Source organism: Mobula birostris, chromosome 15 (assembly GCF_030028105.1).
Source record: "Mobula birostris isolate sMobBir1 chromosome 15, sMobBir1.hap1, whole genome shotgun sequence".
Lineage (NCBI taxonomy): Eukaryota > Metazoa > Chordata > Chondrichthyes > Myliobatiformes > Myliobatidae > Mobula > Mobula birostris.
Window position 1 is genome coordinate 12,331,310 of NC_092384.1, and position 17,764 is coordinate 12,349,073.

At 44.9% G+C, this 17,764-nt stretch overlaps 1 protein-coding gene across 3 annotated transcripts in view; it reads left to right on the plus strand.

Annotated features, from left to right (window-relative positions):
* The window catches only part of LOC140210402 (microtubule-associated tyrosine carboxypeptidase 1-like), a 94,528-nt gene that overhangs the window by 26,206 nt on the left and 50,558 nt on the right, over positions 1 to 17,764 (plus strand). For 2 of the 3 annotated variants that reach the window (XM_072279331.1, XM_072279332.1), the window contains exon 2: positions 8,584 to 9,197. The exons of the other annotated variant lie outside the window; for it this stretch is intronic. In XM_072279331.1, coding sequence (XP_072135432.1) covers positions 8,640 to 9,197 — 558 coding nt within the window. In that variant the 5' untranslated portion in view covers positions 8,584 to 8,639. The remainder of the gene's footprint in view (positions 1 to 8,583; positions 9,198 to 17,764) is intronic. 3 annotated transcript variants of the gene reach the window in all.

Genomic DNA, 17,764 nt, shown 5'->3' on the forward strand with positions numbered 1-17,764 from the left:
ATAGACTCCTTGTGTGGAATGAGGTACTGTACATCATTGAGGAGGAATTTCTTTAGCCAGAGGGAATTCTGTGGAATTCATTGCCACGGAGGGCTGAAGAGGCCAAGTCATTGGGTTTATTTACAGCAGAGGTGTATAGTTTCATGATTAGTAAGGATATCAAAGTTTATGAGGAGAAGGCAGAAGGATGGGATTGAGGGGGATAATAAATCAGCCATGATGGAATAGTGGAACAGACTCAATGAACCAATTGGCTTAATTCTACTCCTATGTCTTCTGGTCTTATGATCTTATGAGCACAGTGAATCTCTAACAGAGCTGATGGGCCAAATATTCTTTCACAGTGCCTAACTTTACTCTTTGAGGTCAGTGGCAGCTGATTTGTTTCTCCTGTTGCATCACATATTATTTCAGCTTCTTCAGCACTGCATGTATGGTGCCTATTTCAGCTCCCTCAAGACTTCTGGCTTTCATTCCTTACTGACTGAGTTGTCTGTGGTTTTGACAGACGGCAAATTTGTAGATTACCAAGCCGCTCCACTTGGATCATAAATCTCTGACTGTTTCTTTATGGAAGCGGCCTTGATTCAGTCAAGGTGGTGCCAAGAAGGCACATGGAGAAAAGGTATGAACAGATGCTACAGTGCAAAAAGCCAGTGAGCACCCCCAACACACATACACACACGCACACACACACACACACACACACACACGCACGCGTGCGCGCACACACAAGGATAGTAGATTTAAACTTAGACAACTCAGAAGGCAGTTTCTATGTCCACACTTAAGTGTTCAAATGTGTTTCCCAGTGCCCCAGTTTTATTCCCACAAGGTTGTGCTGACTATTTACTGTGTGTGCCTGCTCATCCTCATTTAACCCTTTCTTTCTGCTGAGCTTCTGGCCACCTGCCTTCGCATCTTCTCATTGGCTTGATGTTACATTTTGTCTGACTGTGTTCAGTTGAGTGTTTAGAACTGCTACTAGGCTGCATCTGCCAAAGTAAAGCAATCTGTTGTTATAAAATGAAACAGGCAAGGTACCTGTAAAACACACAAAACATACTGGAGGAACTCAATAAATCAGGCAGCAGCTATAGAAATAAATAAATAGTCAATATTTTGGGCCAAAATCCTTCATCAGGACTCAGTAACTGTATACTGTATTAGAGTCTGCAACAAGGGACTGTATCAGAAGACCACATAAGACATAGTAGCAGAATTAGGCCATTCATAAGACCATAAGACAAAGGAGCAGAAGTCAGCCATTCGGCCCATCGAGTCTGCTCCGCCATTTTATCATGAGCTGATCCATTCTCCCATTTAGTCCCACTCCCCTGCCTTCTCACCATAACCTTTGATGCCCTGGCTACTCAGATACCCATCAATCTCTGCCTTAAATACACCCAATGACTTGGCCTCCACTGCTGCCCGTGGCAACAAATTCCATAGATTCACCACCTTCTGACTAAAAAAATTTCTTCACATTTCTGTTCTGAATGGGTGCCCTTCAATCCTTAAGTCATGCCCTCTTTTACTAGACTCCCCCATCATGGGAAACAACTTTGCCACATCCACTCTGTCCATGCCTTTCAACATTCGAAATGTTTCTATGAGGTCTCCCCTCATTCTTCTAAACTCCAAGGAATACAGTCCAAGAGCAGACAAACGTTCCTCATATGTTAACCCTCTCATTCATGGAATCATTCTAGTGAATCTTCTCTGTACCCTCTCCAACGTCAGCACATCCTTTCTTAAATAAGGAGACCAAAACTGCCCACAGTACTCCAAGTGAGGTCTCACCAGCACCTTATAGAGCCTCAACATCACATCCCTGCTCCTATACTCTATTCCTCTAGAAATGAATGCCAACATTGCATTCGCCTTCTTCACTACCGACTCAACCTGGAGGTTAACCTTAAGGGTATCCTGTACGAGGACTCCCAAGTCCCGTTGCATCTCAGAACTTTGAATTCTTTCCCCATTTAAGTGATAGTCTGTCAGTTTATTTCTCCTGCCAAAGTGCATAACCATACACTTTCCAACATTGTATTTCATTTGCCACTTCTTTGCCCATTCTTCCAATCTATCCAAGTCTCTCTGCAGACTCTCCATTTCCTCAGCACTACCAGCCCCTCCACCTATCTCCATATTGTCAGCAAATTTAGCCACAAAGCCATCTATTCCATAATCCAAATCGTTGATGTACAACGTAAAAAGAAGCGGCCCCAACACGGACCCCTGTGGAACACCACTGGTATCCGGCAGCCAACCAGAATAGGATCCCTTTATTCCCACTCTCTGTTTCCTGCCAATCAGCCAATGCTCTATCCACGTATGTAACTTTCCCGTAATTTCATGGGCTCTTATCTTGTTAAGTAGCCTCATGTGTGGCACCTTGTCAAAGGCTTTCTGAAAATCCAAATATACAACATCCACTGCATCTCCCTTGTCTAGCCTACTGGTAATTTCCTCAAAAAATTGTAATAGGTTTGTCAGGCAGGATTTTCCTTTAAGGAATCCATGCTGAGTTCTGCCTATCTTGTCATATGCCTCCAGGTACTCTGTAACCTCATCCTTGACAATCGACTCCAACAACTTCTCAACCACAGATGTCAAGCTACCAGGTCTATAATTTCCTTTTTGCTTCCTTGCCCCCTTCTTAAATAGCGGAGTGACATTTACAATCTTCCAGTCCTCCGGAACCATGCCAGGATCTATCGACTTTTGAAAGATCATCGCTAATGCCTTCGTAATCTCCACAGCTACTTCCTTCAGAACACGAAGGTGCATTCCATCTGGTCCGGGAGATTTATCTACCTTTAGACTATTCAGCTTCCTGAGTACTTCCTCTGTCGTAATTGTGACTGCGCACACTTCTCTTCCCTGCCACCCTTGAGTGTCCGGTATACTGCTGATGTCTTCCTCAGTGAAGACTGATGCAAAATACTCATTCAGTTCCTCCGCCATCTCCTTATCTCCCATTACAATTTCTCCAGCATCATTTTCTATTGGTCCTATGTCTACTCTCACCTGTCTTTTACTCTTTATATACTTGAAAAAGCTTTTAATATCCTCTTTGATATTATTTGCTAGCTTCCTTTCATAGTTAATCTTTTCCCTCTTAATGACCTTCTTAGTTTCCTTTTGTAAGGTTTTAAAAACTTCCCAATCCTCTGTCTTCCCACTAATTTTTGCTTCCTTGTATGCCCTCTCCTTTGCTTTAACTTTGGCTTTGACTTCTCTTGTCAACCATGGTTGCATCCTTTTTCCATTCGAAAATTTCTTCTTTTTTGGAATATATTTGGAATACATTCAGCCTATCAAGTCTGCGCCACTTGATAAGAGATAAGAGATCATGGGGCTGTGTCATTTAGTCCTAGATTCCCCCACTATAGGAAACATCCTCTCTATATCCACTCCATCTAGGGCTTTCAATATATCGATACGTTTCATACAGTATGCTTCTTGGTGACATTATGCTTGTAGAGCAATGTGGTTCAATTGTTGAAAAAGATGAAGGAATTACCCTTTATGTATATGACTATAAAACTCAAATTTGTTTAAAATGTTTATTACATGGGATGAATATTGCATATTTGCAAGCAACCAGCCGAAATAATAAATATATTTCCTCACTTGTAGACCCTAGTCAGTTTGGATGGGAACAAGATCTCCATCGACACAGGTGCACCATAGGACTGTGCTTAGCCCCCTGCTCTACTCACTCTTCACTTATGGCTGTGTGGCTAAGAATAGCTCCAATACTGTATTCAAGTTTGCTATTGTGGACTGAATCAAAGGTAGTGATGAACTCACTCAATATTAGCAAGATCAAGGAACTGATTGTAGACTTCAGGAGAGAGAAACTAGAGGTCCATGAGCCAGTCCTCATTAGAGGATCGGAGGTGGAAAGGTTGGTAACTTTAAATTCCTGAGTATAACTACTTCAGAGGACCTGTCCTAGACACAGCATGTAACTGCAATTGCGAAGAAAGCATGATAAACTCCTTTGGAGTCTGCAGCGATTCAGCATGATATCTAAAACTTTGACAAACTTCTATAGATGTGTAGTGGAGAGTGTATTGACTGGCTGGATCACAGCCTGGTATGAAAACACCAATGCCTTTGAAAGGAAAGTTCTACAAAAGGTAGTGGAATCAGCCTAGTACATCACAGGTAAAAGCCCTCCCAACCACTGAGCACACTTACATGAAATGCTGTTGTAGGAAAGCAGCATCCATCATCAGAGATCACCACCATCCTGTTCAGGTTTTTTCTTGCTGCTGCCATCAGGTAGAAGGTATACGTGCCTTAGGACTCACACCACCAGGTTCAAGAACAGTTACTACCCCATAACCAAAGGGGCTAACTATACTCATTTGCCCGCCCATTGAGATGTTCCCACAACCAATGATCTCACTTTAAAGACTCTTTATCTTGTTATTTCATGTTCTCGTTATTTATTGCTATTTATTTATATTTGCATTTGCACAGCTTCTTGTCTTCCGCACCCTGGTTGATTTTTCCTTGATTTTGTTCTAGTTACTATACTATAGATTGCAATAATCTCTTTGATTAGAAACTTACTTTGAACTTTGAGGACATCCTTCTGCTGGTAAGGCAGAGGTTGCCATGTGTTTGACTGTTGGCTCATCCAGACCCTGCAGCCTCTGTAATGCCAGTGGAAAAGGACATGCAGGGCCATTTTCAGCCACTCTCCTTGTGGCCATGAGGATCCCTCTGGTGTTGTGCGCCAAGTGCAATTTCAGGTCCTGGGCCTTGAAGACAAGGTGTCCAAAGCAACAAAATTCGCATTTTGAATTCTGATGGTGAATGAGTGTCAATGTCCACAACATGAAGATGATTTAGTGCCATAACAGGTTCTCTGTCTTTTTAAGTGCGTTTCTTGGAGATTTGTGTTGTGGAGCACGGCATTTCATTGCCTGCACCACTAATCCAGAAACATCCATGACAACCGGAACCAATGAAACTGACAAATTATCAGGAATTGAATCAAGAGTTGTCTGATTTTTGTGACTATAACTGTGAGGTAACATTGACAGAGTTGAGATGGGGTCTGATTTGTTCTTTATTTTTTGTTCCACATCCTATTGCCACACCCCTAGTTATACTCCCATTGATCACAACAGATCATAAAACTGGCTGGGATAGAAACCAAACCTCAAAATAAGCAGCAGACTAGTTGATTGAGAGAAGCCATTTTGCATTAAAAATATTTGAAAACCATGTGTTTAAGAAAGTCAAAAGTTAGAGAGACTAGATGAACCACCCACCAAATGCAAATATGTCAACAGTAGCCGGTTTACAGCAACCAATTAACCAAAGAACCAACCTGTCTTTGGGATGTGGAAGGAACTGGGAGTATCCAGTTATAGGAAGAACACAGCTATCACAGGAGGTCAAGATTGAATCTGTGTCACTAGAGCTGTGAGGCAGAAACTTTATCTGCTGAGCCACTAAATTGATTTGATTTTTTTTGAACAAAGTTTGTCTTATAGTTTGGCTTCCCACTGTGGATGCATAGCAGGAGAATCTTTGGTGAGTTTATGTACATGTAAGAGAGAGTTGTTACAGTATTACAGTGTGAACCAGCATAGAATCAAGTGTCCAATTGTCCATAAAAGATAAGAGCAGAATTAGGCCATACAGCACATCGAGTCTTCTCCACCATTCAACTGTGGTTAACTTATTTTCCCTATCACCCCATTCTTATTCCTTCTCCTGATAACCTTTGATACCCTTGCTAATCAAGAATCTATAAACCTCTAAATAAGATACATCCAATGGCTTGGCTTCTACATTTGGCCAAGGCAATGAATTCCACAGATTCACCACCCTCTAACTAAAGAAATTCCTCCTCCTCTCTATTCTAAAAGGACGCTTCTCTATTCTAAGACTCTGCCCACTGGTCCTAGACTCTCCCATTATTGAAAATATCCTCTCCACATCCACTGTATCTAGGCCTTTCAGTTTTCCATAAGTTTCAATGAGATCCCCATCATTCTTCTGAACTGCAATGAGTATAAGCCCAGAGCCACCAATTGTTCCTCATACATTAACCTTTTCATACCCAGGATTATTCTCGTAAACCTTTGGATTGTCTCCAACAACAGCACATCATTTTTTATAGATAAGGGGCCTAAAATTGCTCACAAAATATTCCAAGTGTGGTTTGACCAACATCTTATAAAAAACACCTGTTATACATCCTTGCTTTTAAGTTCTAGTCCTCTTGAAATGAATGCTAACATTGCATTTGACTAACACACATCAAAGTTGCTGGTGAACGCAGCAGGCCAGGCAGCATCTCTAGGAAGAGGTACAGTCAACGTTTCAGGCCGAGACCCTTCGTCAGGACTAACTGAAGGAAGAGTTAGTAAGAGATTTGAAAGTTGGAGGAGGAGGGGGAGATCCAAAATGATAGGAGAAGACAGGACGGGGAGGGATAGAGCCAAGAGCTGGGCAGGTGATAGGCAAAAGGGGATACGAGAGGATCATGGGACAGGAGGTCCGGGAAGAAAGACAAGGGGGGGGGAAACCCAGAGGATGGGCAAGAGGTATATTCAGAGGGACAGAGGGAGAAAAAGGAGAGTGAGAGAAAGAATGTGTGTATAAAAATGAGTAACGGATGGGATACGAAGGGGAGGTGGGGCCTTAGCGGAAGTTAGAGAAGTCGATGTTCATGCCATCAGGTTGGAGGCTACCCAGACGGAATATAAGGTGTTGTTCCTCCAACCTGAGTGTGGCTTCATCTTTACAGTAGAGGACGCCGTGGATGGACATGTCAGAATGGGAATGGGATGTGGAATTAAAATGTGTGGCCACTGAGAGATCCTGCTTTCTCTGGCAGACAGAGCGTAGATGTTCAGCAAAGTGGTCTCCCAGTCTGCGTCGGGTCTCACCAATATATAAAAGGCCACATCGGGAGCACCGGAGGCAGTATATCGCCCCAGTCGACTCACAGGTGAAGTGTTGCCTCACCTGGAAGGACTGTTTGGGGCCCTGAATGGTGGTAAGGGAGGAAGTGTAAGGGCATGTGTAGCACTTGTTCCGCTTACACGGATAAGTGCCAGGAGGGAGATCAGTGGGGAGGGATGGGGTGGACGAATGGACAAGGGAGTTGTGTAGGGAGCGATCCCTGCAGAATGCAGAGAGAGGAGGGGAACAACACCTTATATTCCGTCTGGGTAGCCTCCAACCTGATGACATGAACATCGACTTCTCTAACTTCCGCTAAGGCCCCACCTCCCCCTCGTATCCCATCTGTTACTCATTTTTATGCACACATTCTTTCTCTCACTCTCCTTTTTCTCCCTCTGTCCCTCTGAATATACCTCTTGCCCATCCTCTGGGTTCCCCCCCCCCTGTCTTTCTTCCCGGACCTCCTGTCCCATGATCATCTCGTATCCCCTTTTGCCTATCACCTGTCCAGCTCTTGGCTCTATCCCTCCCCCTCCTGTCTTCTCCTATCATTTTGGATCTCCCCCTCCCCCTCCAACTTTCAAATCCCTTACTCACTCTTCCTTCAGTTAGTCCTGACGAAGGGTCTCGGCCTGAAACGTCGACTGCACCTCTTCCTACAGATGCTGCCTGGCCTGCTGCGTTCACCAGCAACTTTGATGTGTGTTGCTTGAATTTCCAGCATCTGCAGAATTCCTGTTGTTTGCATTTGACTGCCTTACTACTAACTCAATCTGCAAGTTAACTATTATGGAATCTTGCATGATGACTTCCAAGTCCCGTTTCACTTCCACTTTCTAAATTTGCTCGCAGTTTAGAAAACAATCTGTACCTTTATTCCTTCTACCAAAGGGTATGATCATACATTGTATTCCAACTACCACATTGTTGCATATTCTCCTTATCTGTCCAAGTCCTTCTGCAGACTGCCTGCTTCCTGGCCCTCTATCTTTGCATCATCTGCAAACTATCTTTGCATCATCAACCCTCAATTCCATCATCCAGATCATTAAGATATAAGCAGCAGACCCAACATCAACCCTGCAGAGCATCATTAGTCACTGGCAGATAATCAGAGTAGGCCCACTTTATTCTCACTCTTTGGCTCCTGCCAGTCAGCCGATCTTCTGTCCATGCCTGTAATACCTTTCCAGTATACCAAGGGCTCTTATCTTGAGCAACCTCATGTGCAGCACCTTGTCCTTCACTATTGTAAGGGAACATGACGTTCTGCAGAGAATACAACAGTCCAGGACAGTGGTACAGATGAACTGTGAACTGTGAACTGTGAACTGCTATGTCTCCTCCAGTGATACAAATTTCTCCCTGACCTCCAGTGTCATCTGTGTGGAGCTTGCACATTCTCCCTGTGATTGTGTGGGTGCTACAGCTTCCTCCTCCATCCCAAAGATGTTTGGGTGGTTGACTAATTGTAGTAAATTGCCCCTTGAGTAGAGATGAGTGGTAGAATCTGGAAGAAGTTGATGAGAATCCCAGATTATTGAGGCAGACATGGTGAGTTGAGGGGTTTGTTTCCGTGATGTATCTTCTTTCAACTTCCTAAGATACAAATTCAGTGATTTTTTTCCTATGGTGCAGATCTATAACGTGAGGATAAAGTTCAACTTCCACGGCGTTACTTCCTGGATTCGGCGATGGTCCTGGAAGCGGCAGCTCCACCTTTGGCCAGACCTCAAAGCAGCAAGAGCGCCAGCACTGGAAAGCCACTGAAGAAAGAGGCTGAGAGGAAGACCAGCGAGAGGAACGGGATTCGGCCACAGGGCAACATCTTGGCCGTGCAGCGGGAAGCGCCTTTGAGGGCTATATCACAGACCTCAGCCAAACTGGGTTGTGAGCTGAAGGTCAACAGGTCATCAGCACTGGGGACTAGCCTCGTTAGTAACGGACAGTGCAGCTGGATGAGACGGAGCGAAAGCTCATTCAGTGTGAACAGTGCTGGCTCCAGTTGCTCCCGAGCCAGGATAAGGAATGCCACATCCCTCCCTCATATAGCCCGACATATCCCACAGGAACCATCTCCAGCTAAAAGCCCATGCCTCTTGGTGGCGCTGAGACCGATGAATGTTGACAAGGAGAAGGAGACATTTTTCAAATCCAACTACACCTATAACCCTCAGTTTGAGTACTCAGAACCTCTCAGCAGTAGCATCATGAGCAAGTACAGTGTGGCCTCTGATCGCTTCATCGAACAGGTGAGGGCATTTTCTCAAACATTGGTTTCTGGAACTTCCACACCTAAGTTACATCAAGGGTTAACAACTCCATGCCGCCAAACTCCACAAACTCATTCAAATCTCTGCTGATTCCTTACTAATTTATACCCTGTTCCCTTTACTCCTCCACGCTACCCTCATCCACCCTGGTTCAACTCCCAGTTTTAAGTTTCTCATGCTTTTATCAGATCCCCTTGTAAACCCAAGTTCTGCAACCTTCTCCTGCCTTACTTGGGTTTTAGCTGCAGGCCCTACCATTGGCAAACTTCCTTTCAGCTTCCCAGGGCCTTTTATATGGATTGTTTTAGAAACATAGAAAACCTACAGCACAATACAGGCCCTTCGGCCCACAATGCTGTGGCGAATATGTCCTTACCTTAGAAATTACTTAGGGTTACCCATAGCCCTTTATTTTCCTGAACTCCATGTACCCGTCCAGGATCCTCTTAAAAGATCCTATTGTATCTGCCTCCACCACCATCGCTGGCAGCCCATTCCATGCACTCACCACTCTCTACGTAAAAAACTTACCTACTTCCAAGCACCTTAAAACTGTGCCCTCTCATGTTAGTCATTTCAGCCCTGGGAAAAAGCCTCTGACTATCCCCATGATCAATGCCTCTCATCATCCTATACACCTCTTTCAGGTCACCTCTCATCCTCAGTCGCTCCAAGGAAAAAAGGCCGAGTGCACTCAACTTATTCTCATAAGGCATGCTCCCCAATCCTTGTAAATCTCCGCTGCACCCTTTCTATGGTTTACACATTCTTCCTATAGTATTTTTCCCAAAATGTGCCCCGTTTCCAACCTTCAAGGCATTCCTTACCACCTAGCTCTTTGATCAGGCTTTTCGTCACCTGCCCTCATATCCCTCATGTTTTGCTTGGTAAGACCATAAGACATAGGTGCAGAATGAGGCCAATTGACCCATCAAGTCTGCTTCACCAATCAATTATGACTGATATATTATCACTCTTGGAAATCCAGGATGGCTACACCAGAAACGCTCTCAGAGTGTGACAGCCTTGATATATATCCATTCTATTCCAATCTGAAACCTGTCCACCATCCTCATGTGCCCACAGCCAGCCCAAACCCACCCCACCAACCCACTCATTCATTGTAGTTCCACTAAACATCTGTCAAACAGAATGTCTCTAACTCTGTAGAGGGTTATGTGTAGACTCTGGATTTGGGTTATGTGTAGACTGGATGTGGATTATGTGTAGTCTCTGGGTGTGGGTTATGTGTAGTCTCTGGGTGTGGGTTATGTGTAGACTCTGGGTGTGGGTTATGTGTAGACTCTGGGTGTGGGTTATGTGTGGACTCTGGATGTGGGTTATGTTTAGACTCTGGGTGTGGGTTATGTGTAGTCTCTGGGTGTGGGTTATGTGTAGACTCTGGATGTGGGTTATGTGTAGACTCTGGGTGTGGGTTATGTGTAGACTCCGGGTGTGGGTTATGTGTGGACTCTGGATGTGGGTTATGTTTAGACTCTGGGTGTGGGTTATGTGTAGATTCTGGGTGTGGGTTATATGTAGACTCTGGATGTAGTTTATGTGTAGACTCTGGATGTGGGTTATGTGTATTCTCTGGATGTGGGTTATATGTAGACTCTGGATGTGGGTTATGTGTAGACTCTGGGTGTGGGTTATGTGTAGACTCTGGGTGTGGGTTATGTGTAGACTCTGGATGTGGGTTATGTGTATTCTCTGGATGTGGGTTATATGTAGACTCTGGAGGTGGGTTATGTGTAGACTCTGGATGTGGGTTATGTGTAGACTGGGTGTGGGTTATGTGTAGACTCTGGATGTGGGTTATGTGTAGACTCTGGATGTGGGTTATGTGTAGACTCTGGATGTGGGTTATGTGTTGACTCTGGGTGTGGGTTATATGTATTCTCTGGATATGGGTTATATGTAGACTCTGGGGATGGGTTATGTGTAGACTCTGGACGTGGGTTATGTGTAGACATAGAACATAGAACATAGAATAGTACAGCACAGTACAGGTCCTTCGGCCCACAGTGTTGTGCCGACCCTCAGACCCTGCCTCCCATATAACCCCCCACCTTAAATTCCTCCATATACCTGTCTAGTAATCTCTTAAAATTCTCTAGTGTATCTGCCTCCACCACTGACTCAGGCAGCGCATTCCACGCACCACCCACTCTCTGAGTAAAAAACCTTCCTCTAATATCCCCCTTGAACTTCCCACTGCTTACCTTAAAGCCATGCCCTCTTCTATTGAGCAGTGGTGCCCTGGGGAAGATGTGCTGGCTATCCACTCTATCTATTCCTCTTATTATCTTGTACACCACTATAATGTTGCCTCTCATCCTCCTTCTCTCCAAAGAGTAAAGCCTTAACTCCCTTAATCTCTGATCATAATGCATACTCTCTAAACCAGGCAGCATCCTGGTAAATCTCCTCTGTACCCTTTCCAATGCTTCCACATCCTTCCTATAGTGAGGCGACCAGAACTGGACACAGTACTCCAAGTGTGGCCTAACCAGGGTTTTATAGAGCTGCATCATTACATCGCGACTCTTAAACTCTATCCCTCGACTTATGAAGGCTAACACCCCATAAGCTTTCTTAACTACCCTATCCACCTGTGAGGCAACATTCAGGGATCTGTGGACATGTACCCCCAGATCCCTCTGCTCCTCCACACTACCAAGTATCTTGCCATTTACTTTGTACTCTGCCTTGGGGTTTGTCCTTCCAAAGTGTACCACCTCACATATCTCCGGGTTGAACTCCATCTGCCACTTCTCAGCCCACTTCTGCATCCTATCAATGTCCCTTTGCAATCTTTGACGATCCTCTACACTATGTACAACACCACCAACCTTTGTGTCGTCTGCAAACTTGCCAACCCACCCTTCTACCCCCACATCCAGGTCGTTAATAAAAATCACGAAAAGTAGAGGTCCCGGAACAGATCCTTGTGGGACACCACTAGTCACAATCCTCCAATCTGAATGTACTCCCTCCACCGCGACCCTCTGCCTTCTGCAGGCAAGCCAATTCTGAATCCACCTGGCCAAACTTCCCTGGATTCCATGCCTTCTGACTTTCAGAATAAGCCTACCGTGTGGAACCTTGTCAAATGCCTTACTAAAATCCATATAGATCACATCCACTGCACTACCCTCATCTATATGCCTGGTCACCTCCTCAAAGAACTCTATCAGGCTTGTTAGACACGATCTGCCCTTCACAAAGCCATGCTGACTGTCCCTGATCAGACCATGATTCTCTAAATGCCCATAGATCCTATCTCTAAGAATCTTTTCCAACAGCTTTCCCACCACAGATGTAAGGCTCACTAGTTTATAATTAACTGGACTATCCCTACTACCTTTTTTGAACAAGGGGACAACATTCGCCTCCCTCCAATCCTCCACTACCATTCCCGTGGACAACGAGGACATAAGGATCCTAGCCAGAGGCTCAGCAATCTCTTCCCTCGCCTCGTGGAGCAGCCTGGGGAATATTCTGTCAGGCCCCGGGAACTTACCCATCCTAATGTATTTTAACAACTCCAACACCTCCTCTCCCTTAATATCAACATGCTCCAGAACATCAACCTCACTCATATTGTCCTCACCATCATGAAGTTCCCTCTCATTGGTGAATACCGAATAGAAGTATTCATTGAGTACCTCGCTCACTTCCACAGCCTCCAGGCACATCTACCCACCTTTATCTCTAATCGGTCCTACCTTCACTCCTGTCATCCATTTTTTCTTCACATAATTGAAGAATGCCTTGGGGTTTTCCTTTACCCTACTCGCCAAGGCCTTCTCATGCCCCCTTCTTGCTCTTCTCAGCCCCTTCTTAAGCTCCTTTCTTGCTTCCCTATATTCCTCAATAGACCCATCTGATCCTTGCTTCCTAAACCTCATGTATGCTGCCTTCTTCCACCTGACTAGATTTTCCACCTCACTTGTCACCCATGGTTCCTTCACCCTACCATTCTTTATCTTCCTCACCGGGACAAATTTATCCCTAACATCCTGCTAGAGATCTCTAAACATCGACCACATGTCCATAGTACATTTCCTTGCAAAAACATCATCCCACTTCACACCCGCAAGTTCTAGCCTTATAGCCTCATAATTTGCCCTTCCCCAATTAAAAATTTTCCTGTCCTCTCTGATTCTATCCTTTTCCATGATAATGCTAAAGGCCAGGCAGTGGTGGTCACTGGCCCCCAGATGCTCACCCACTGAGAGATCTGTGACCTGACCCGGTTCGTTACCTAATACTAGATCTAGTATGGCATTCCCCCTAGTCGGCCTGTCCACATACTGTGACAGGAATCCGTCCTGGACACACTTAACAAACTCTGCCCCATCTAAACCCTTGGAACTAATCAGGTGCCAATCAATATTAGGGAAGTTAAAGTCACCCATGAGAACAACCCTGTTATTTTCGCACCTTTCCAAAATCTGCCTCCCAATCTGCTCCTCTGTATCTCTGCTGCTACCAGGGGGCCTATAGAATATCCCCAATAGAGTAACTGCTCCCTTCCTGTTCCTGACTTCCACCCATACTGACTCAAAAGAGGATCCTGCTACATTACCCACCCTATCTGTAGCTGTAATAGTATCCCTAACCAGTAATGCCACTCCTCCTCCCCCTTTTCCCCCCTCTCTATCCCTTTTAAAGCACTGAAATCCAGGAATATTGAGAATCTATTCCTGCCCTGGTACCAGCCAAGTCTCTGTAATGGCCACTACATCATAATTTGTGTATGTATCCAAGCTCTCAGTTCATCACCTTTGTTCCTGATGCTTCTTGCATTGAGGTACACACACACTTCAGCCCTTCTACCTTACTGTCTTTACACCGTTTAAAGCTCTGGGGTGTGCTATGTGTAAACTCTATGCGTAGGTTATGTGTAGACTCTGGATGTGGGTATGTGTAGACTCTGGATGTGGTTATGTGTAGACTTTGGGTGGGTTATGTGTAGACTCTGGATGTGGTTTATGTGTAGACTCTGGAGGTGGGTTATGTTTAAACTCTGGATGTGGGTTCTGTATAGACTGGAGGTGGGTTATGTTTAAACTCTGGATGTGGGTTCTGTATAGACTGGAGGTGGGTTATGTGTAGACTCTGGATGTGGGTTCTGTGTAGACTGGAGTTGGGTTATGTGTCCCTGATGTGTCGTGGTCATCACTAGAGTGACTGACTGGAAATTATTTTTGGTAGGGTGTGTTTAGTTTGCTGTGGAGTGCTAGTTAGCTGAACAATCTAACTTTTGGGTTTACTTACTCAATTGATGCTTTTGACATATTAATCTTTATGAAATGATCCTCTGTCCACAGATAATTCAATTAAGGTATTAATGTCCAACTGAAGCATGCAGAAAACATTGTACTGACTGGGACATTGGATTAAGCAATCAAAATATATCGATTGTCAGTGGTATTTAATGGAGCTTACTTTGATGAGTTTAATTCCTTTTGAGCTGACCTTATATCCACATGGATTTGATCACTTCTGAGCTAAGGCAGACTGAACGACAAACGACCTGCTGGAAATTTTCAGTTGATCAAGCAGTGTCTCTGGGTGTGGATGTTAGTGGGAATGAAATGTTCCAGGTCAAGAACTCAGATCTGGACTGTCATCTGACTGCAAACGATGACGACTCCTTTTCCTCCACAGGTCTTGCCTGACCAACTGGTTGTTTATTTCCCCAAGTTCCAGCCTCTGCAGACCCTTGTGTCTCTTGGGGGATTACAAAGAGTCATTCAATCACTGGTCTTACCCTTCAGGGACACAGGAACTAGTCTAAGGCCTCTTTACCCCTGACCCCTCATCTATCATACAGCTTGATCTTGGGTGATCAATCTATCCTCATAGCCACCTTTGCTCATATCCCTATTTGGGAATTCCCTGGGCATCTCAGAGACTCTATGGTAATAAAGAAAATTCTTCAGGGCATGTGAGCTCAAGCCTGAAAAGCTGCAGGCTCCAATGATGTGTATCATGGGGCTGCATATATTTTATCTAAAGATACAGCGCTGAACACGCCCCTTCGGCCCAAAGAACCACACCACCCAGCAACTCACAGATTTAATCCTAGTTTAATCTCAGGACAATTTACAATGACCAATTAATCTACTAACCAGTACATCTTTGAAATCAGAGCACCTGAAAAATATCCACGTGCTGACAAGAAGGATGTAGAAACTTCATGCAGAGGATGGTGGAACTGAACTCTTAATCCTGACACCCTGAGCTGTAGCAGTGTGACGCTAACCACTGTGCTACCGTGGTACCCCATGCAGTTTCTGAAGCACACAGTCTATTTATTACCTGATGTCTGAAGTTGAGGCCTTAGCTCTGCACTCAAAGTCCAGTGACATGGAAATGTGACCAAGGACATCTGTGGATGTCAGGCTTTCTCAGGTCAGTGGGTCCCAGGATTGAATGCCCATGCAAGCAGGAGGTATGAGGCTGGACACTCGGAGTCTGAGCCTTGAGTTTAGAGTCCTGTCATCAGCTGGTCAGGGGGTCGAGACTGAAGTCGAAGCCTGATGGCCAAAGCCTGGAGACTGGAGGTCCAGAGGCAAGTCCTGGAGCTGGAGGGGTGTCCGTGTGTGTGGGTGGAAGGGAGGGTAAGATGAAGGTAAGGCATTTGTTTTGCAGTTGTTGTTTTGTTGTTTGTTATGCTCTGTTCTATTCTGTGTTGTTCTGCTGAGGTTTGTGGGTATGGTATGTTGACACTGGAATGTGTGGCGACCTTGCAGGTTGCCCCGGCACATCCTTGGGCGTCTTAAACAAGAGAAAATCTACAGATGCTGGAAATCTGAGCAACACACACACAGAATGCTCGAGGAACTCAGCAGGCCAGGCGGCATGTATGGAAAAGAGTATAGTCGATGTTTCAGGCCGAAACCCTTTGGCAGGCCTGGAGAAAAGAAGCTGAGAAGTAGATTTGAAAAGTGGGGGTAGGGGAGAGAGAAACACCAGGTGATAGATGAAACCTGGAGGGGGAGGCATGAAGCAAAGAGCTAGAGACAGAAGGCCATGGAAGAAAGTAAAAAAGAGGTGGGAGGAGCGCCAGAGGGAGGTGATAAGCAGCAGAGAGATAACATGAGAGAGGGACAAGGGGACGGGAAATAGTGAAGCGGGCTGGTGGGGGGGGGGGAGGCAGTACTGGAAATTTGAAAAATCGATGTTCATGCCATCAGGTGGGAGGCTACCCAAACAGAATATAAAGTGGTGTTCCTGCAACCTAAGTGTGGCCTCATCCCGACAGTGGGGGAGGCCATTGGTGGACATTTCGGAATGGGAATGGGAAGTGGAACACAGTATATGACCCCAACAGACTCACAGGTGAAGTGTCACCTCACCTGGAAGCACTGTTTGGGTTCCTGAATGGTAATGAGGCAGTAGGTGTAGGGGCAGGTGTAGTACTTGTTCTGCTTGCAAGGATAAGTGCCAGGAGGGGGATCAGTCGGGGAAGGACGAATGGACAAGGGAGATGCATAGGAGACCTTCTGGGTGTTAATGCAAATGACACATTTCACTGTCTGTTTCCAAGTACATGTGATAAATAAATCTTGAATCTGAAATTTGAAAAGATTCAGGGTCTACTTTTTGGAAAAATCCTCAGTGCATGCATGTCACTTGATACTTGTTAAAACAAATCTTCTAACTGTGGGTTAACAGTTAATGAGTGGCCTCACACTGAGTGCCATTTACAAAAGTGAATGTTGAAGTGGTGCAACCCTTTGCATGTAGAAATGTCTCTGAACTACTCTTAAGGACCCGAGCTGCAATTTTGGGACAATAGCCTCTTTTCCTAGAATTCCAATCAGCAGTAGTAAGTTTCCCTTCACCTTCCTTCAACATCTTTGAAACTTTGGTTAAATCATCCCTAAACCCTATAAATTCCAGAAAATACAACCCTATTTAGGTCAATTTGAAATAAAGTCCACGTTGTTCAAGCAAAATTCCAGAAAATCATCCTTATCCCTCCAAGAATAACAGAAAATGTCGTAATCAGTCTGCAGGTCAGGACATTTCTGTGCAGAGAGGAACAGAGAGAAGGTTTTGGATCAACGACCTTCCATCCATCCTGACTCACTTTAGAACTAAAAGCTCTGTTCTGTTTCTCCTTCATAGAAGGATGAGGAAGTGGAGGGATGGGTTAGTAAATTTACTGATGACACAAAGGTTGGGGGTGTTGTGGATAATGTGGAGGGCTGTCAGAGGTTACAGCGGGACATCGATAGGATGTAAAACTGGGCTGAGAAATGGCAGGTGGCAGATGGAGTTTAACCCAGGTAAGTGTGAGGTGGTTCATTTTGGTAGGTCAAATATGATAGAAGAATATGGTATTAATAGTAAGAGTCTTAGTAGTGTGGAGTATCAGAGGGATCTTGGGATCCAAGTCCATAGGACGCTCAAAGCTGCTACACAGGTTGACTTTGATTAAGAAGGCATTAGGTGCATTGGCCTTCATCAATCATGGGATTGAGTTTAGGAGTCGAGAGGTAATGTTGCAGATATGTAAGACCCTG